Consider the following 22965-nt stretch of genomic DNA (forward strand, 5'->3'; position numbering starts at 1 on the left):
AACCACCGTATTCACCAGATCTGGCCCCGTGTGACTTCTTTATGTTTCCAAAACTAAAATTGCCGCTTCGGGATATCCATTTTGACTCGATTAAAGCCATAAAGCAAAATTCGTGGAAGGAGCTGAAGGCCATACCGGAAAGCGCCTATAAAAAGTGTTTCCAAGACTGGAAAAAATGCTGGCATATGTGTGTTGCATCAAATGGGGCCTACTTTGAAGGCGACAAAATAAATAATGATGAATAAATTAAAATTGTGTGTTTCATTTAACAATTCCTGGTACTTTTTTGACAGAATATATATTCTTGCTAACGTTTTTTTTAGAAATTTACTCCAAATTTCTTGCCGAAGAAAACAAGATTATTTTAACTAAACATTTAGTAAAGAAACACTAAGTTTCTGACCAAGGCAATTTATTAAGATTGAAAAACACTTTACATTTAACGCTTCAACCCTGTATCAGGGTCTTCCTCAGACTAAGAACTAAACTAAATAGAAGAGGAAAAGAATAAGAGGAATACCCTGATACAGGGTTGAAATGTTACATGAAAGTGTTTTTAAATCTTAATAAACTGGCTTGGTCAGCAACTTAGTGTTTTTAATATGGAAACAAGGCTTAATTATACAAACATTTAGGTAACATTTCAGTTATTTGGTATTAAACTACAGATTGGTATTGGTATCATAACAAATATGTACATAAAATAATTATGTTGTATGAAATTTATATTTCTTGTTCTTTAAATGCTAACTTGCAGAGATGCCAGTTCCTGTTGTGTTTGTCCCATCAGCTGCCGTCCGATTCCCCTATCAGCAGGGACTGGCCTATGTGTCACTGTAGGCTTGCTGAGACCAGTTTGTTACTCAGGAGGATATACCACAAATGGAGGGTGAGTGTGCTGTTTACTGATAAATCTAAAAGATGTTATTCCTGCTGATTCAGCACTAGATATTAGTCATATTGACCAACTCATTATTATTTTACTGCATAGTAATTAATATCTACAGGTAGTACAACAATAATTTTTAAAGAAGAGCTCCCAAAATACAGTGTGCACTCAGCCCTGTGACATAGTTTATTCGAGGGTCACTATTTATATATTGAGCCTAAGAATGAAAAAACAGGAATTTGGCATTGAAAACTGCTTTATTGTTTTTCGAAGTATTCTCCTTTATGGTCAATACACTTCTGCATTCGTTCGAACCATTTGTCAAAGCAGTTTTTCCAATCTTGTTGAGACACCTCCATAATATGGTTTTTGAACGCATCAACGGCGTCTTCCGCCGACGAAAATCGTTGTCCACGCAATTTATTCTTGACATTTGGGAACAAGAAGAAGTCATTGGGTGCCAAATCAGGACTGTACGGCGGATGACTCATCAATTCGGTTTTTTGACTGTTCATAAAGTCGGTTGTTAGACGAGATGAGTGACAGCTGGCATTGTCTTGATGAAGAACGATCCGACGGCGTTTGTTTGTTTTCCGTTTTTAACCGAAGACCTCTGGCAAACAAATTGTTGTGTACCATTCAGAGTTGACCATTCTACGTTCCTCTAAAGGCACAGTTGCCACATGACCAGTTTTCCCGAAAAAACAGGTGACCATTTGTTTCGATGTGCTTCGAGCGCGAACAACTTTTGTTGGATTGGGTTCATCTTGAAACACCCATTCAGTCGACTGCTGTTTACGTCCCGGCTCATATGCATACATGTATATCCATGATTCGTCACCTGTTACAATCTTATATACGTCTTTTGAAGCACCACGATTGTATTTATTGAGCATTTGTTTGCACCAATTGACGCGAGCGTCTTTTTGAGTTTTTGTCACATTGTGTGGGATCCAACGAGAACATACCCTTCTCACAGCTAAATGATCATGTAATATTTTATATATTCTGGTGGAACTAATGCCTATGGTTGCCTCAATCTCACAGTATGTCACATGACGATCTTGCAGTATTAGGTTTTGCACAGCATCAATGTTTTCTTGAACAACAACTGATTTTGGACGACCTTCGCGAATCTCGTCGGTGAGCGAATGGCGGCCACGATTAAATTCGTTATACCAGCGTTTCACAGTGGCAAAGGATGGGGCTTCATCGCCAAATGTGGAAGTAAGTTGATCGATGCACTCTTGTCTTGATAATCCACGTCGAAATTCGTAAAAAATCATTGCACGAAAATGTTCACGAGTTAATTCCATTTTATTGTTGTCGCGCAATCTCCAAGGCAACATAAACAACACAAATGAAGCTATTGACAAAACATTTGAAGTACATTATGGTCAATAATGCCAGACGATTCCGTGCAAACGTCAAATCGCACCTAACTTCAATCAGTGTTGCCAAGGCTCAAAATATAAATAGTGACCCTCGTAGTATATCAGTATTGAATTATTTCCACAAAGTGCAATGTTTTTTCCCTTGTATTGTGCAGTGGTATGCTGTACTAATAACATATTTTCTTAGCTGATGATGAAAAACAAATATAGATAAATATTCATGATGGATGCGGTAAACATGGTTTAGAATTACTTACGTGAAATTTAGAAATTTTGCACAATTTATGGTTAAATCCTATTAATTTTGAAGATCCACTGAGGGTATGGCATCTGGAGCAGAGATGGTACCACGTCACTGCTTTGTTTGTTCCCAGGTGGTTGTAGTTGCAATTTTTCCCGTTCAGTGGCACTGGCATGTGTATCCTGGTTTGCGTCGTCTGCTTTCTGTTGTCAGGTGGTGCTGCTGGGTGGTTGGGGGGCTGGGCTGTGCTGCTCGGCATGGTGCAGTTCCTGTTCCCCACGTGGCTGGAGGGGGGTTGAGTATGTGCATGCTTTTTTTTTTTCTGGACTGGGATCTTTTTGAGGACAAGAGTGCCAAGTCAGGTGTGCCTGTCCATTGTCCAGGTTCGCCCAGCCCCCAACCACCACCCAGCAGTGCCACCTGATAACAGGAAGCAGACGACGCAAACCAGGATACACACGCCAGTGCCACCTAATGGGAGAAATTGAAACTACCGCCACCCGGGAACAAACAAAGCAGTGACACGGTACCATCTCCGCTCCTGATGCCGTACCCTCAGTGGATGAAGACAGTGGATCTTCGAAATTAATAGGATTTAACCATTAAATTTTGCAATGCGGAAGTGCGAAATTTCTAAATTTCACGTAAGTAATATATAAATAAAAAGGTAAAGTGTTCCCCTGTGCATAGCACCACGCCATGAAGGCGTATAGGGGGTGTGGGGGTAACGCACCACACTTTCTTGATCCGGTCGTGAGTGGGGGTGATGTGATCAGCATCACGCCCCTGACCGCCTTTACCCCCCAGGGTTTCCCCCAGGTACCCATGTTATTCGACACTGGGTAGGCGCCGGGGCCGCTTCCACCGTTAGAAAAGTTCCCGGATTTGAACCGGCCGGGGATCGAACCTGGGACCTTGAGCATGGTAGTCAGACGCGTTACCGACTGAGCCATATACCACAGTAGTCTCAGTGGTCCTGATTTCATGTTTCTATTATTTTCATAGAACAAGTTGTGATGCTTATCATTTGTATGATTGTAGCACACTGACAGAACAAGAACACTATTTGTTTGTGTGATATAATGTTATACTTATTCATACATATGTGTGTGTGTGTTTGTAAAACATATTTCTGGATTGTTGAGGGATGCATCCTCCTGTTTTCACTGACTTATGATCTCTTCCCCTTCACACACATGTAATCTTTCCTACTGATTAACCTTGCTCATAGAAATTTCTATTATTATAGAAAAATCAATTGTCAGTCAGTAAATGCAATTGAAGCAATAAAAATTCCAGAAATAATACATTTGTGTTTGTGTGAGCAGCTTGTCATCCTACAAGGATCCCAACCTCAGGGTTACAAGGGGGAGGGGGGGGGTATTTTAGAACCTATGTGTAATTTCTCAAATTTAGACCACATCTGCATGATGTCTTCAAAAGATGAAGAATTACAAAACCAGTTGTTATATTTATAACTTTTAACATGAACTACGTATAACTTTTTTTTTTCAAATATCCATATTTTTCCTTACTAATTTTGAATTTTGAAGTGTAAAAATTTAATTTCCAGAATTGTCCTCTAAAATTACTAGCAGAGTTGCTGTTGTTGCCTTGCAAAATTGTTTCCTTGTGAAGCCATGTAGTTCGTGAGATGACAGTACTACTGCCAGAAACAATTTTGTAATAATTTATTGGAATACCTTGCAGTAACATTGTCACAATTGTCAGGAATGTCAGCAAATCTTTGTTCTTTTGTCCCTTCACGGCATTTTTAATTTTGGAAAGTGTCAGGTGAACAAGGTGGACTATCCATTTTTGTAATGGATTTCTTAGCCAGCAACTCATGTACTCTTAATGCCTCATGTGCAGAGGCATTATCATCCTGGAGAATCTACTTGTCAAGCCAAAGTTGCTCTAAACAGATTCCCATGACCTTGTCAGAACTTCCAAATAGCACTGTCAATTCACTGTTTTTCCTTGAGCAATAAATTCATAATGAACTGTCTCCTTGTGATTGAAGGAACACAACAACATCATGTTGAGCTGGAAGTGGGATAGGCATTATTTTTTCAGCCATAGTGAATTTTGTGTTTTCCACAGGCATCTTGTTTCCAGGTCATATTGGAAGCACTATCTATCAAACATCTCTGCACTGATCAGATGAAATGCAAAACCGAAATTTCTCTGGTCATCTGTCAAGATTTGAGATACTATCTTTGTAGAATTTTTTCCTGCCAATAGTATAACACTAACACTTCCTCTGCTGCTGAGGAACAAATGGCTTATTTGGTCCCTCTCATGTGGAAGCAAGTTGGAACATGTCCAAATGTGCTTGGGTAGGTAAGTTTGCCTGATTCAACACCCCAATGACATTGTATTAAATTGTCACACGTCATATATATAAACAGCCTTTCGTTAGAATTTAATATCAGTTATCTTTAAGTGTGAATATTTTACTTCTTAAGCACATGTAGTATTTACATTTTTCATAATCTTTTTCTCCCCTCTCTTTTACTTTACAATATAGTGTCACAAGTATAGATTGAAGTTCGACCAGACTGCAAGAAATAGAATGAGGGAAAAAGTTACTGCCAGCATAATCTTCAAGAACAGAAAGGCTTCATATCCTCGAAGGTATGGGAAATTCAGGTGTAAAGTTTTAGAAAGACATTTGAAAAAATATGCACAAGAGGAAAGTACATGTGTTCCTCATACAGGATTAGCAATCAAATCATTTAATGAGAACTAGAAGTTTATGAGTTCACACAGAAAATTCAGTAAGGACAGTCAAAATTGAGGTTGCATCTGGTAATGAAATATATTGAAGTCATTGTACGAGTTCAAATCGTGGATATATTTTTATAATATAATTATTTATAACCATTGGAGATTTGTGTTGTATGCAATCCAGTATAACTATTTTTTTATTTTATTCACTGAATTGTATAGTTAGTCTACTTCTTAATTTTTACACACCAAGTTTAAGAGGGAAAGTTAGTCATGTACTTTATGTTGTAGTACCACCACTCGCACCAAAGGAAATATCATTTTTGGAATTTTGAAATGTTATGGAACCATTTATCTTTTGGATTTATGGTAGTATATGAAAACTTGAAGTTATGATCCAGTTACTACATTTTACACTCAAATTTTCAATCTCATTTTACCTAAGTTAACTTTGTCATGAGCTGCTGGCATAACCCTTATGCAGTAAAGTGTAAGCTTTTATATTAGTTTTCTGCGAGTATTAGAAAAAACTAAATATTCTGTGCTTTTGTAATTTTAACATTTCAGAAGGAATTTTTTTAATGATCCTTATTATATATTTTTTACAGTTGACAGCTAAGAAAATAGTAGGCAAGTTGTCCATTGATCATTTCAATAATTTTTATTCCACATGTTATGATACGTTGTTTTAAGTAAACAAATTATGATAACTCTGAAGTAGATATTGTCCTTTGCTTATTTGGGTTTTTTGTTTCAACTCGTGGGCCTCGCGGTGCAGCAAAGTAAATGAACACGGTGATGGACAATTCACCCATTATTACCTTTGCTATTAGCTGTACTAGCTTTTTAAAATAAATAATACAGATGGAAATATCTCCAGCTGAGCATATTGATCCTCTTCCAGTGTTTCCCATCCATTTCTTGGTGATTATGTGAGGTTACGACAGAACGTGCAATGGAAGAAGATCTGTGTGGAAACCAATGACCAATATGTTGTTTTTGCTGATATCATCAACAAAATCACTCGGTCGAGTGGAAAGGTAAGAGTCTTTTATTTTTCATTTCTAAAATCCAACTTTGTGCAACACGATAATTTTAAAAGTTAATAATAGTGCTGTACGTGTAGTATTTATTTTTCTTTGTGTGTTTCACTGGCTGTTATGAATGTCATAGGCGTGCACAGACCCTCTGATTAGATGCAGACAGAATCCTTGATGAAAGTTCAATCAGAGAAAGAAATACCTTATTTCATGATTATGGGACAGGGGCATTTGTAGAATTTGTCCGGACCTGCTGAAAACCACTGTGTTTGAAGAATTCAAACTTCCGTGGCACCAATGCTCTTTGCCCCCTCCCCCCACTCCTTTATTTCCCCTCTTTGTGATTCAGAGACTATTTTACATATAAACATGGTTTAGTACAGCAGATTCAAAACAACTACACATAATTATTAATTTGCAATATTTACTGCAATTAGGTGTGGGCAGTTGTTCCCACACTATAGCTTCTTATTGCTAAAGCCTTGTCTACCAACAAAAAGTAAACTGTACTTCTCTCCCCCTCCCCCCTTTGTCACCCACTCATCACTACTGATTTCCAATGTATGGGCAATTTAGTTCTGCAAACATATAGAGATAACACAACTAATGAATAAAGTGTGTGGGAGTATTAATAATAAGAAATTTGCTGGAGAACAAAGTTGGATAGTTCGATTTCATAGGAAATAATGCACCTTCCTTCCTCTCTGTAGTTGCTTGTGGCTTCTGTCAGCTTCAAAATACTTAATTTTTTAAAGCTTATAATATTGTTCAGTAACGGTGACAAGATTCCTCTACACTAAATTTCTAAGTGAGAGTATTAGAGATGGCAAATGCCCCCTCTTGGCTCCTTGTATGCACGCCTATGATGAATGTTAGACTTCCATGCACTGAATGCTGATGTTTGATCCACCTCTCTTGAAATTTCAATTTAGTGTTTGCCATGTACAAGCGCAACAGTAAAGGAATAAGGAATAGAGATTTGACAGAAAGTAAGAGTTGTGTTGAGCATGTGCAAATGATGGAGCCAGAATGGCTTTCACTGAGGACGTACAGTACACAAGGGTTGGAAAAAGGGGTAGTCTTTCTATATATATATCAAATAAAGTGGTTCAGGAAAAGAATTAAAGGTTCTACAATTAATTTATCTAATCCTAATTTCCTGTGTTTTTACCCTCATATGTCAGTAGTTTCGAAATAGGCATTCTTTATAATTTCTAAGTTTTTTTGTTTTTACAAATGGTAGCCATTTTTATTTTATCACATGTGCCAATTTTTGCAATTTCAGAGCTTTGCAGAAATTTTATTAACTCAGGGGTAAATACAATTCTTTCATTTGGGCTATATTTTCCTTACTCTTAAATTAATCTGAATTTCATCATTAAGCCTTAAGTAGGCATGGTGATTCTAGTAACCCAAGTGTTGGTAAAACTGATGTTTACGCCAAAATTATATTAGCAACTTGATGTATCAGTACCTTCCTTCTGCTCTTTAGCTGTACAATTCATGTAATCAGTTGGTGGAGAAATGGCATTGTATGCCAGAGACCCAAGTTTGAGTCCTGCTTGAGCCTGCATTTTGCATAAATTTCGATGTATTTTTTTTTTTTTAACGGAAAAGTTATGAAACTTGGTGAATGTAAGACCAGTTATTGTGTTTGACAGGAGAGCCTGTGGAGGGGGGGGGGGGGCAGTATCACTGTCCACGATTGGAGGAACAGTAGAAAATTAGAAGAAAAGATAATGACGTGTCAGGGAGCTTTGCCCTGTTGCAGTTTGTAATCCAATTCTTTTGGTGGTTGCATGGATTATTTTAAGCTGGTGCACAGTTTACTGAACACATGCGAATCTTGAATTTACATAAACACATTCCCTAGTAGATAGATAGATACAGAGTTTTATTCACCTTTAGAATGAGTACATTCATGGTTTCATCATGGTTGTCATTGGATAACATTTCACTACAGATTTTTTCTTATGGATTTAACTGATGTACAAAGTATACTACTTCATGGGATGAATTTCAATTCAATACATAATACAATACAATAACTACATACAATACATGGAATATAATACACACAATGATAAATAGTACAGAAAATTTTTGAGTGAATGCAGATTGATTGATTTGGTGATTTAAGTCCACTTTTTGCACAGTAAGATTTGATTGATTGATTGATTGATTCATTTGTTGTTTTAAGTCCACTTTATGCACAGTAAGGCTAATCAGGACTGGACCTACAGTTTTAAAGTGGGATCTGAACCACTATGTGCCTCCACCGGGAATCGAACCCGGGACCCCTTGATTACAAGGCGACGACACTACCACTGCACCATCGGGGAGGCATGCACAGTAAGAAAATGAAAAGATAATTTTTACACATAACATTCCAATGTCCAGCAGCTTCTTTTCTGCTTGCTCAAACAGAGTGTTGCCATCCCTTATTGGCAATTGTCTTTCACAAAGACTGTATACCATATTGGATTCAACTACATGGTGCAGCCAGCACACTGCCCACTTTCAAATACCTGATTTCAATTTTGTGGAGTGCCAGCCCCCATGGCAGAGTGGTTAGCACATCGTGCTACGAAGCCATGGGTCCCTGGTTCGAATCCCGGCCTGGGTATGGTATTTGTGAGTGTCCATTCATCAATTTCATAACATCATCATTCATCCTCATCTTCACAATTAGTCAAAAGTGGCACAAAAGTGAAGTAAAATAAATCAAATCATCATCATCATCCTTTGCTGTTTCTTGCCTCTGGCTGGGTCGGCATAGAATTAGAGACCCTCTATTTTTTCCTGGTCTTCCACCACTCAACTCTTTCCGCTATCTGCTCTTTCCACCGACATCTTGGTCTCCCCCTTGGCCTTATTCCCACTCCTTGTGCATGGTAAGCTCTTACTGGTAGCCTTCCTGCATCTATCCTCTTCATGTGTCCAAACCATCTCATCTGTGCCTGATCTATCCTATCCTGAAGCTTCACCACACCCACTGTCTGTCAGATCTCCTCATTCCTTATTCTTCCCCAATATACTCCTTAAAAATTTAATCTTAACTGCCTGCATCTTTCTATTGTCTCTCTCTGTTATTGTCCAAGTGTCTGCTCCATACATTATTGGCACATAGTATGTGTTATATATTACCTTATTGCATTTCATAGATACATCCCTGTTCCATATTAATCTTCGAACGCTTAGATAAGTCTACCTCATCTATTCTTCCACTTCTGTCAATTATGCTTCCTAGATATTTGAAGCTCTCCACTACCCTCAACTCTTCCGTGTCCATCTTTTATTCTTGGTTCATTTCTGGCTCTGTTTCTTGTTATTAGCACCTCATATTAAATCAATTTGGTGAATACAACAAGAAGCTTGACTCTTTTGTTGACTCAATCAGATACTAGAAACAGTGAAAGATGTTGATCATGAAATGTACTGTAATTGAAAATAAGTGTTATGTCTTCATGTATTGTGAATTCTGTTACAAATTATTTACTTTTCTTTCAGTTTGTGCCAATTCTTTTCGTTCTTTCTACAAGCTCCATGTTGATCCTGGACCAGCGCACACTGCAGATTAAATATAGGGTTCCTGCAGCAGAAATTTATCGACTGTCCCTTAGTCCCTATCTTGATGATGTAGCAGTCTTCCATGTGAGGGCGGTAAGTCATTTCACTAGCAATGCAGCTCAGATTTGTTTCTTTTCTCTAACATAACTCATTACCCAATGCAATTACAACTATCAAAAATAATATATATCTTAACATTGTAAAAACAATAGGGACAAAGACACAGCATGTATCTTTGTTTTGTTGCTACACCTAGTTTTCTGATTGACATCAACCTTTCTTCAGGAAAAATAAGCAAGTGCAAGATGTCATGAAATGGTGGATTAAATCCACTTTATGCTCAGTTAAGCTAATCGGGACTGGATCTGCAGTTTAAAATGTGATCCGAACCTACAGTGTGACTCCACTGAGAATCAAACTAGGGCTAGCTTGATTACAAGGCAGTGATGTTACCACTACACCACTAGCGAGTTATTTATTATAAATAAAGTTGGCAAGTGAAAGTCACCTGCTAGAAAGTTCCAAACAACTTTCTAAATAGTCTGGAGGGAGTAATGTTTGTGTATATATAATGCCCTGTTTTTGTAACTTGTTACTTTTGTACTTGATACAGAGTCTGAAGAAGACCTTGCTAGAAGGTTGAAATGTTACGTTTAGTTTATGTTTTTAATAAAATAAATTACTGCCTTGGTCAGCATATTTAGTTTTTCATAATCATGGAAACAAGGCTTAATGGTGTTACACTAGCGAGGCCAGTGCCGTGATCATGTCAGTGGAACAGCAAGCTACTTTCTTCTGCTATCATGGAACCAGTTATTCTGTGGTAGCTCCAGGAAATGACTAGTTATACCACAGATATGATCATGAAATAAACTTTTTTTTTATGCATGTTTAACCCATTTGAAGTAATCTTAACACATTCACGTTCGCCTCTGGGGCACTTAATCAGCCAGCCCAGGCATATTCTGAATCCAAACTTAGTTCAAAAGAAAATGATGCTGCCATCTTAAATTTTCGAGTTTTTCAAAATGGCACCCCAGAGGTTGCAAATGTCGACTTTTTCAGCCCAGCCGATATAAACCCAACTTCTTTGAGTGTTCCTGTTGAAGGAATCAAAAGTGTTGGGCCCCTGGAGCCCTCGGTAATTTGGCTCTTGGGTACCGCATTGCATCTCCCCCCAAAGTCGCATGCTATACCTCTTTTCATTCGCCAATCAGCACGGGGGGAGAAAATGCAAAAAAAAAAAGAGAGAAAGAACTAAAAAAAAAAATGGACACCACAGCTAAATGACCTTAGTCATTTATGAGTAAATATAAGCACATACTTTAAAACAACCATGGTCATTTACGGGTGGGAATGTGTTAAGCATGTTTTAACCCTTTTTTTTACTATGTCTTCCAATTGCCTCCCATCCGTGAAAGTGGATTGAAGTCAATCAGAAAATTAGGATTACCAACAAAACAAAGTTATCAATATATGTTGTGATTTTGTCTCAATTATTTTTATAGTGTTGATGACACATGGCATGAAATATTGCCTATTTTATATTAAACTTGTTCTTAAACGAGTTGCTCTGATAAGTGTTACATTTAATATTAAACTGCTACATAGTAATCTATTAAATCAAAATGCAAACTGTTTTTTTTTATATTTAAATGCCTTTTATGGAATATTAAATACATCCATCATACTAGGGATGGGCCGATATGAAATTTTGGCCGATACTAATAAAGTACCGATATAAAATTTACCGATACCAATAACCGATATTCTGCCGATCCAATATAAAATTAGAAATGGTCCTTGAAGAACCTGAAAGGTTCATTGACCTCCTTAATAAATGTGTGTTTCAAGATGACTGCAGTGCAAAATAAATTGCATATTTAGACATTTACTTTTTTAGAAAGTAAGGCATGGCGATTATCCATAAAAATTACAACAAAATGGCAGAATTTTGTACTAAATTATCACATATTTATCGATATATCGGATCGGTAATTTTACCGATAAACCGATACACCAATATGCCTATATCGGCCGATAACGATAGAGTACCGATAAATCGGTCCCATCCCTACATAATACTAACTAAATAAAATATACTAACAAGAACTTCTTTATTTACCATCAACTTTTCAGAAGCTTGTTATGAATTGTATTGTAATGAATGAAAATTGATGTTAATTTTCACTTCCATGCATATGATATATGCTAGACTCATTTTTGGAGGCTAATAAGGCTGTGGCACCTGCAGTCACAGCCTGTGGGGTCATGTGTTGTCCTGTTTTACAGCCTTATGTGTGCTGAGTGGGCATTTACAGCCACAGCGTTGAGTTTTTGTTTTAAGCGTACTTTATACACAGATAGGCTAATTTCGACTGAACCTACAATTTAAAGTGAGATCCAAACTGCTTCATGCCTCCACCAGGTATCAAACTCAGGACCCCTCATTTACAAGACTATATGGCGTTACCACTATGCCATTGATATGATATATATGATATGATTTATTTCATTCCGTTGACCATTGTACAGTGGTTGTTTTCCACACAGGGTATGGAACATGTCAGTACATTATATTGCAGTTAATAATTATTTTCAAATAGGTACAAGCATACTTGTGTGTGAAGATATTATACATAACATTTTATAACAATGATTACATTATAATTGATTTGATTAAGGATTCTTGGAGTTCTCCTTGTTCTTGCTAATGTTAGTTACAAGGTACGTTTACATTAATTTACATACACATAATAGATAAAATCAATACATACATATACATGTTCTAGGAGTTCATTTAAGATGTGACAATTTGCAATTTATTGTCAGGTACTCTTTAACATGAAAAAAAAACAATGATCTAGTAAGCATTTTTTCACATGAGGTAGCTGTTTGTATTGTTTTTAAGTCACTTGGAAGGTTATTGAAACAGTGAACAGCTATGATTAGTTATGACGTTACCAGTATGCCATTAGTGAAGCACAGCAGCCACTGCTTCTGGCATGGAAATGTTAATCGGAAGATATTTTATTGCTGTTAGTCTTGGTAAGAAGTGTCTCAACATAATGAGTTTTAGTTGAGCAGGGTTGGTTTATTTGAGAACTGTCCTTTATGTCATTATTGATAACAGGCTTGTTCCCATATTTCATGATGGGTGTAAATAGTCATAGTGTAAAGTCACCCATTTTAATTTCAGTCACTCAGAATCCTCCTACAGAATACACACGAGTCATTCCATGCCAAATCAACACAGATATGTGCATTTTCCAACCTGACCATCTCCGGTTTTCATGAAATTTGGGGTGTTGAAACTATGCATGGAACTTAGTAATTATGAAAATTTTTAGTCTCATGCATCTTGTAATTGTTAAATTATTCAAGGTCAAAGTTAGTAGAAATTGCCCTTTTTGAGCCCGCTTAGCTATACTAAATGTGCTGTAACTCCGCCACTATTTCGCCTAAAAAGCTCAAATAAAGCTTATTGTACAGGGAATTGAGAATGCTTTCCAGTGATATATAACAAGCCCACCTTTCGATAAAAATATAATTTTGTCACGTGACCTTGACTTTTAACCTTGAATATCTTAAAACATGTCATCACCAAAAATCGTGAAAAAAATATATTTGGTCCCTCATGCCATACTCTAAAACATATCAAAAAATCATTCTGGGACTGCAATGGGATCAGAAGATACAAAATAATATGTTTAACTATGTGACTGATAAAAGCCTCATTACATGAACTATGATGAGTCAAAAGTCCTTTAACACCCTCTACAAAATGTAAAGGAGTTATCCTGGTCATGAAAGAAATATGTTAGAAACAGGGAGATCTCTAGCTGTGTGTGTCAAGCGCAGGTCCGGCATATTGTTGACCGCCATATTGAATTCAACGCAAACATTTCAAAGGAAAGGTGGTGATGTGATATATCAGATCAGGCTAGAATTTCACGAGAAATGAAGCAGCGAAGGTTTTTCCAACTTATTTTTAGGCAGCAAAACGTTATACGCATATCTTTCACTTACGATATATGCACATTATAGTGTTGTCAATATTCCTGTGAGCACACTCGTTGACGTCTCTCACACTCACATAGAACATTTGGCAATGTAGCAGGTGCAACATCATCGCAAGCAGCAATGCTTTCTCTCAGATGGTCAATATCAGGGACTTTTAGTGCATGCACATTCTCTTCAAATGTTTCTGAAGGTAAAAGTCCTCCTAAGATGTTAGATCTGGGGAATGTGCAGGCCTCTTAACAGATCCCCATCTGCCCATCAATCTACCTAGAAATTTACCATGAAGAATGTTCACATAGTGTGGTCACACACTGTCCTGTTTCAAAACTCTGGAAAAGTGCCATACCCCGTAAGCAAGAATGAAAAACCTGTTCACTTAACACATCCAAGAAGCCCTCACCATTTAAGGTTCCGTTGTTGAATATGGACCAACCATTCCCGTTCTCCATACACTATTCAACATCATTAGCTTACCAACAACAACCATTCGGCTGGGATCTGTCTACTGTAGATTATCAAATCACATGTATTGCATATTCTTCTTATTAACTTCACCGTGAACATAAGAATTCCAAAGGAAGTGTCACGTAATTGTTTGAGATACTTTTCCCAATATTCTCCACTATTCAAGTATTTGGTGAATGTTGCAGATTAAAATCATATGCAATGGTGCATATATTTCTTTCTGTCCCAAGATGTCAGCGTGATCTCGACGAGTTCCTAACACGTTAGGAGCATTCTTAATACTTTGTTTTGATTACAAGCATGCAGTAATATTTTTTTGCTGGTTATATATACTTTGAATAAACCTTCGCCGCTTCATTTCTCTTGGAATTCTAACCTGATTTCGTATTTTACATCATCCACTTTCCTTTGAAATGTTTGCGTTGAATTCAATATGGCGGTCAACAATAAGCCGGACCTGCGCTTGACACACACAGCTAGAGATCTCCCTGTGCCTAACATATTTCTTTCATTCATGACCAGGATAACTCCTTTACTTTTTGTAGAGGGTATTAAAGGACTTTTGACTCATCATAGTTCATGTAATGAGGCTTTTATCAGTCGCATAGTTAAACATATTATTTTGTATCTTCTGATCCCATTGCAGTCCCAGAATGATTTTTTGATATGTTTTAGAGTATGGCATGAGGGACCAAATATTTTTTTCACGATTTTTGGTGATGACATGTTTTGAGATATTCAAGGTCAAAAGTCAAGGTCACGTGACAAAATTATATTTTTATCGAAAGGTGGGCTTGTTATATATCACTGGAAAGCATTCTCAATTCCCTGTACAATAAGCTTTATTTGAGCTTTTTAGGCGAAATAGTGGCGGAGTTACAGCACATTTAGTATAGCTAAGCGGGCTCAAAAAGGGCAATTTCTGCTAACTTTGACCTTGAATAATTTAACAATTACAAGATGCATGAGACTAAAAATTTTCATAGTTACTAAGTTCCATGCATAGTTTCAACTCCCCAAATTTCATGAAAATCGGAGATGGTCAGGTTGGAGGCTGTGTTGATTTCGCATGGAATTACTCACACCTATCTTCCTGAACTTACCTGATAGTAGCGGACTTGAAACACCAAATAACATAACATCCTGAACTTACCGTATTTCACTGCATAATTGATTGATTGATTGAGTTGGTGTTTTAAGTCCACTTTATGCATGGTAAGGCTAATCGGGACTGGACCTACAGTTTAAAGTGGTATCCGAACCACTGTGTGTCCTCACTGGGTATTGAACCTGGGACCCCTTGATTACAAGGCGATCATGCCACTGTATAATCGTTGCAGATTTTATGCCAATTTTTCTTTTCAGAAAAGTAGGGTGCGACCATTTTGTAAAAAAAAAAAGTGCTGTATTACCACTGCTTAAAAATCATTTATTACTAGGTAAACTGTTTTGGAATATACATTAAAATTATGTAACCCAAATCAATGCACATTGCACTTCATTCACATCTTCATAGTTTGACAAACATTTTTTCAGTCTGAAAATAAAACTTAACACATTAGTTGTTAATGATTTGTGCAATACGAGGTGTGGCTTGAAAAAAACCGGACTGTTGCTACAAAATCTTTTATTGGTTATTTTGTACAATACGAACATTATCCCTTTCAAAGTACAGTACTCCCCTGCACTATCGATACACTGCTCCATACGAATCTTCCATTACTGGAAGCCATGCTGGAAATCCTTTCCTGAAACCATGTTCCTGACCTCCGTCACTTTTGTTTTCACAGATTCTACGGTCGTAAATCTGGTTCCTTTCAGTGCTGATTTGACCTTAGGGAAGAAAAGAAGTCACACAGAGTGAGATCCAGCAAATAGAGTGGATGTTCTATCACTGGGATCCCATGCTTGGCCAAAAAAAAAGCCTTGACTGACAATGCCGTGTGGGCAGAAGCATTGTCCTAATGAGGAATCGATGACTTGCTTTATGTAATAAAGTTGGTTGACAGTTTGACCTTCGGGTACTCGATTAACATACACAATCCCATGGATGTCAAAAAAATAATCATCATGGCATTAAATTTTGATTTGCTCATTCGAGCTTTCTTTTGTCATGGCGAACTCGGGCTCTTCCAATGCATTGATTGGCTCTTGGTTTCAGGATCGTGGGTGAAAAATCATGATTCATCACAGGTTATCACTCTCTAAGTATGTAGGGTCTGTTCCAATGTTTGTTAAAATGTCACCACAAATGTTCACTCGAGAGTCCTTTTGTCCCACAGTCAGGTTTCGTGGCACCAATTTTGAACACACTTTGTTCATGTTGAAACTTTCGTGTAAAATCTGACGAACACTTTCTTTGTCAATTCCTGTGAATTCAGCAATAGCTTGAATACTCAAGCAACGATGATATCAAATCAATTCACCGACATTTGCAATGTTTGAATCCGTGTTTTACTTGCAAGGCCGTCCAGGACACGAGTTGTCCGGGATCACTTCTCGTCCCTATTTAAACCTTTGAAACCACTCAAACACATGCGTGTATGATAAACATTCATCTCTGTACACTTCCTTCAACAAACCATAAGTTTCTGTGGCAGATTTTCCAAGTTTCATAAGAAACTTCACATTGATACGCTGTTCCACTTTCACACTTAATATTTTTCCAACGGAGCACAGATGTACGGTTCACTTCGTCCACAAGCTACAGCGGAACTGAGTACCGTGCACCCTGTGCAATCACACAGTCAATAGGCAGGATATCACGTTATACACTCATGCACCGCTTCACCTTGACGCGCTTGTCGTTTGTCAACATCAACATCAATCTGTTTTCTTTCTAGCCACACCTCGCATAGTCGAAATATTAACCCTTGGTGCAACAGCCCATGAGGGCCAGTTCCTTCTTACGGACCGCTGATCTCAGTCCTGCCTGCAGAGGTGGGACATCATCCAACCAGTTACAGGATGATATGTGGTCAGCAGGATGAACCCCCAGTCATCGTTATAGATTTCTGTGACTGAGTTACGCTACTCATTTGTAGCTTCCCAATTTCTTCTCAACGATGGCTGTTCACCGGTACCATACACAGGCCAAAATCGAAGTCGAAATATTACACTTGAGAAAATTTACTAGTGTTGCCAAGTACTGACTTACAAAAGTTAGCCTTCTGTGGCTGAAGATTCTGTGCTGCTATAATTGGTTTTGTTACCTGAAGTGTTGATGCGACAACTATGTGATGAAATGATGTAAACCAATTTTTGGACTAAGAAAACAACATGATGTGATTATGTGGTGAAATTTGGTACTCCCCTGAACACTGAAAAAGTACTACATGAATGAAAAGAGTATATTTCATTACCAATTCGATAGTTTTAAATAATAATACAATCCTACCAAAAAAAAAATTAATGCAAAAAAAATTTTAACATTCTGGTATTGTGGCATTGAAATGTTGCCATAAAATTCAAAGTAGGTGTGACAAATAGGAAAGTTACATATGCATGTTATGTTCTACATTTATCATGTAAGATAGTGAATATTTTTCTGTAAGGTTGGGCTGTACTGTCTGGAGATTATGTCCATGGAACATAGCGTGGTGCAGCATAGCCTTTCCTTGTCTCTTCCTAGAATTTATTGTATGTAGAGCATAAGGAAATTAGCTTGTGTTGTTATATTTGTTTTAATTTCACTAGGTGTATGCATTTTTTGTGTGAGTGTGTGTGAAGTGATAAGGATAGTGTGGAATTGTGGCTTTCTGGATGAGAATAAAAGTATTTTCGCACTTGAGAAGTTTGAGTTTAAGTAATGTATGTGATTGTTTTTAGAAGTGTGTGAAAACTGTGTGTACAATATGCAGAAAAGACTTATTTCAGGTTACTTAAAAACCGAAAACAGTACAAACATTTTGTGTGATGTATGTGTTTTACAAACAGCATGTTCTATTTGTATATCAGCTGAGGAACATTCTGTTTATTTTTGTTTAGTTTCATCAATTTTTTGTATATTCTAACACTTTCATATTACTGGTTCTTATTACTTTTGTGTAAATATTTGATTCAGATCCTAAGGAAAAATTAAAGCAGGTGAAATATATCTTTTACAAAATTGAAGTATATATTTGGTATGGTTAATAAATAACCGGAATGAATGTTCTACGGACTTACCTTTCAATACTGGTCAGCATACTCCCCTGCATTGTTGAGGCAGGCATCCCACCGCTTCACCAGATTTTTGATGCCGTGTCCCAGAAGTCCTGTGGCTGCTGTGAGCGCCAATGGAAGACCGCCTTCGGCAGTTGTGCATCCGAGGCAAAGGGGATTCCATGTAGGGTGCCTTTCAGTGGGTAAACACATGAAAGTCACACGGAAATAGGTCAGGGCTGTAGGGGGGATGATCTAAGCTTTCCAAACCCATTTGTGCGATGATGTCCATAGTGTGTCCAGCAACGTGGGGACGTGCATCGTCTTGCAGTAGAATGACACCTCATGACAAGAAGCCGTGCCCCTTGTGCCTGATTGCAGATCTCACCTCGTTTTGCAAGATGTCAGAGTACAGAGCAGCATTAATTTTCCCACCCTGCCAGTTGAAGCAACAAAGAAGTGGACCACAATGATCAAAGAAAAACATGAACATCACCTTGTGAGAGGTGTTTCCACTCCTTGCTGTCACGTTTACTCTTTGGCGTATACCGGCTGAGCAAGATCTCGTCCATTGCCACAATGTCCTTCAGGAAACACTCGCCCTCTGTCGAGTACCACAGGAGATGCGTGAGAGACTTCCCCATCCGTGTAGCCTTTTGCTCCTCTGTAATCGTCTTTGGCACCCAGGCTGCACACACCTTCCGGTATTGAAGGTGTTCATGAACAATAGTGTATGCTGTACCATGACTAATGCCGAGTTCAGTTGCAATCTGGTTCAGACTAATCCCCCGACACTCACGTATGAGGTCATCAACAGCAGAAATGGACTCATCTGTAATGGCACATATAGGGTGCCCACTATGTGCCGCATCAGACACTGTTGTGTGTCCTGCTCGAAACCGACCTGCCCACTCATACACTTGTGTTCGGGACATGCACTCACCAGCATACACAGCAGTCATACACTCATAAATGTTCGCTGGTGTGTTGCCTTCTGCCGTCAAAAACTGGATCATGGATCGCTGAGCCTCCTTTGTGGCACCTGTCACTGTGAACGCCATGACTCACCTCACTGAATGACTGACTGGCACCTTGGAAGCAAATTGCACATACACAACATCCCTTCCCTGCCAGTGCTGACACCTAGCAACATGGTCTGGAACTCGTCTCGCATACATGTAGATATGGCCTACATATCCCGTAAGTTTAATCGCTCTGTCACTTTATTTCACTTTTTCACAACATTAATCCGGTTATTTATTGACTGTACCAAATATTATTTATTATTATATGTATTGCGAGTGAGTTTCACAATCAGGTCACTTGAAATGTAGTTACAATTTTAATGTGAGTGTTGATGTGTTTCAGTTTTGTATTTGCAAGGAAATGGTGTTTACTCAATTGGATAAAAGAAAAAAATTGGAGAAATTAAGTACATTAAAATTACAGTACATCCTAACAGAATGTACAATCAAGAATGCTAACTAACAACTGATATTATTTCAAAACTTAGCAAGTGTGAGACAGAGGAGTAAAAGATACGAAAGAAACATGTAATATAAAGGCATACTTAATGGCGGAGAATCGACAATACCTCACTTGTGTATTAAAGTTCATTTTTAAAATAACTAGAATCAGATTCTCACAATTTGTGTTAAAATCATAACATAGATTATTACAATGCTCTAGAATACAAATACTTCCAAAATACTAAACTACATTAAGTAGATTACTACAAAAATTACAATCGGTAGTACAGGATTGCCACTGACACATTTTGTGCCCATATCTATTCTGACATAACAGGATCAAAATTGAAGAGGCAGTCATATGCTTTCAATTCCTATTGACACTGCCAAATTTGTTGATTTTTCATTTAATTTGATAGATGAAAATGGTGTCTTAGCTAAGAAATATATGTTAGCACATTGTACATGCAGGAGACCCGGCTGGGGATCTCACCTGTGGTCGGTGATTTAAGGTCGGAATTTTCCGGTCTTCTCCCTTCATGAAGTGGCTCTGGGGTCACCTAGCCTCAAGTACATGGATAGCTGGGGGCAACCCTAGGGAATACAAGCAGAAAGAGCATCATGCTGATCACATTACACACACACAAAAAAAAAAATGCCAAGATCGAGAATGTATGGTACCCTACCAGAATCATTGAAATTAATAATTTTGAGTATTACAGTAGATTTTATGTATTTTGTACATAACGAAAACCAAAACGTACATTTTAGGAAATTAGAAAGTATTCTCTAGCTACATGCTTGTTGTATTAAGAGATTACACTAAAGAATGTACTCCTGTTAATAAAATTACAAATATCAAAATTGCATAACCTACTTTCTTCCAATTTCGTAAACACATCTGTACATTTTGTAGTATGTGCGAGTGTGTATGTCGTATGTGTCTTTATAAAAGAATTTGTTTATAGATTCTCAGCTGAAGATTGAGGAATGAGTAACACATTTGATTAAATGTGTTAATTTGTATTTGTTTTAAGCACTTAATGCTAGAAAGTATTGACTGTAGTGCTAGAATTAAAGCATGAGTAGATGTCCTTCACCCCTGAACCTGCTGGCAACAGCTGCCCCCGTTGTGCTTACAGACCAGCCCAACGTCTGAGGTTACTAGCAACCAGAACATTCCAGGGTGCCTATTTCAGAGCGACATGGTGAAGAAGAAAGGCGATTTTGTGTTCCAGACAGGCCATGTGATTGAGATAGTCACAAAGTTGTTCCTCGTGGTTCAGAATGCAACAGGGAAGCCACCAGAAGTCAATATCAGTACAGAGTGAGTAACATTTGTTCAGTCTAGTTGTTCTATGAGTGCTTATGTAAGGAATGGCACCTATTAATCAATTAAGACTGCCATACCATAGTGATATATCATATTTTTCATGAACATGCCCATGAGAGTATTATTTGGAATTATAGGTACAGCACCTCGGGCAAATCTTGTGTGAGGGACCTGCAACAAAATATTTTCAGATAAATTCAAGAGATTTTAGTTTCTCAGTCATAAACACCAGTGTTCTACATAGAAATAATACAAGAAATAATATTATACGAGGGCTGGCCAAAAAAAGGTGAGAATGATTTTTTTTCAATATCACACTGTGAACATACAGCGGTGAAGCAAATTTGCGCGAGAAGAATGTGTCTCGTGGAATCGGCAGATAAAATTGCAAGCGCATATGCTCATGCATCTGGAAACACTGTGCAAACAAAACATGAATGGTCAGAAGTCGCATACGGAAAATGGAGTCGGTTCTTGAGGAGCAGTACGCGGATTTGAAATTTTGCATTTGTCTGCAGAAATCCGCCACGGAGGCATACAAAATGTTGTAGCAGGCATACGGCAAAGATGTCCTTACACAATCAACTGCATTTCTGTGGTTCAAACAGTTTAAGGATTGCCGTGTTTCGACCACAAAGCAGGGCAGTCCGGGAACTCCGGCCACCACAGTGAAAGAGATCATGGTTAACACAGCTGCCATCATTCTTCGGGAAGATCGCCAAATAACAATAGATGAGCTGGCGGACGTTTTACACATTTTCCATGGTAGTGCGTTCACCATTCTGCATGATCACTTGCACATGAGACACGTATGTGCAAGATGGGTGCCGAGATTGCTAACGCCTGAACAGAAGCAGGTGAGAGTGGAGGTGTACCAGGAGCTTCAGCATCTGGTAGCGGAGCATGGTGAGGCCTACCTGAATTCCGTCATAACTGGTGACGAGAGTTGGCGCTTCACCACTACGATGCCAAAGAAAGCCAAAGCTGTTCCGTCGGCGAATAAGGTATTGGTGATTTCCTTCTTTGACTACCATGGAATGGTCTACCAACCCCCCCCCCCCCCCCCGCATAACACGGTTACTGGGCAGTATTACGTGACAGTTTTGAAGATCTTGGCTGAACACATCCATCGAAAACGCCCTGGACTGCATCCATCTGGTTGGCGTCTACAGCGCAGGATAATGCACACCTTCACGTTTGCAACGTTGTTGCCCAATATCTGGCTTGACAAAACATTGAATGTGCCCTGCATCCTCCATACAACCTGGATCTTGCTCCTTGTGACTTTTTGTTTTTGTTCCCTCGTCTGAAATCTGAGCTGCGGAGCAAGTGTTTCGACTCATGAAAGGTCGTTCTGAAGAAGGCAGAGGAGGTTCTGAAGACGATGTCAAAAGATAGGTTCCAGCACACCTTCCAGGACTAGCAGACACGTTGGGACAAGTGTATACAACTTGATGGGGACTACTTCGAAAAAGACCATATCAACCTGGACCCTGCCTAATGTATTTCGTAAGTAAAAAATTCATTCTCATTATTTTTTGACTAGCCCTCGTACTTAATAAGCATTAATTTGTTTCACATTATAGACTCCTGTCTCAATTTATCTAACTACTTATTAATTATTACTAATTCTAGTGTTTCATCAGAATAAGTAAAATGAAAGAGAGA

The 22965-nt window shown here is 38.2% G+C and overlaps 1 protein-coding gene across 1 annotated transcript in view; it reads left to right on the forward strand.

Moving 5' to 3' along the window:
• LOC145977963 (unconventional myosin-Ia-like) overlaps positions 1 to 22965 on the forward strand; it is a 989559-nt gene that overhangs the window by 956838 nt on the left and 9756 nt on the right. The window contains exons 20-24 of the mRNA XM_083110307.1: positions 758 to 889; positions 5055 to 5161; positions 6159 to 6294; positions 9805 to 9957; positions 21086 to 21291. Of these exons, the coding sequence (XP_082966433.1) occupies positions 758 to 889; positions 5055 to 5161; positions 6159 to 6294; positions 9805 to 9957; positions 21086 to 21291 (734 nt within the window). The remainder of the gene's footprint in view (positions 1 to 757; positions 890 to 5054; positions 5162 to 6158; positions 6295 to 9804; positions 9958 to 21085; positions 21292 to 22965) is intronic.

Source organism: Lepisma saccharinum, chromosome 24 (genome assembly GCF_977018435.1).
Source record: "Lepisma saccharinum chromosome 24, izLepSacc3.1, whole genome shotgun sequence".
Lineage (NCBI taxonomy): Eukaryota > Metazoa > Arthropoda > Insecta > Zygentoma > Lepismatidae > Lepisma > Lepisma saccharinum.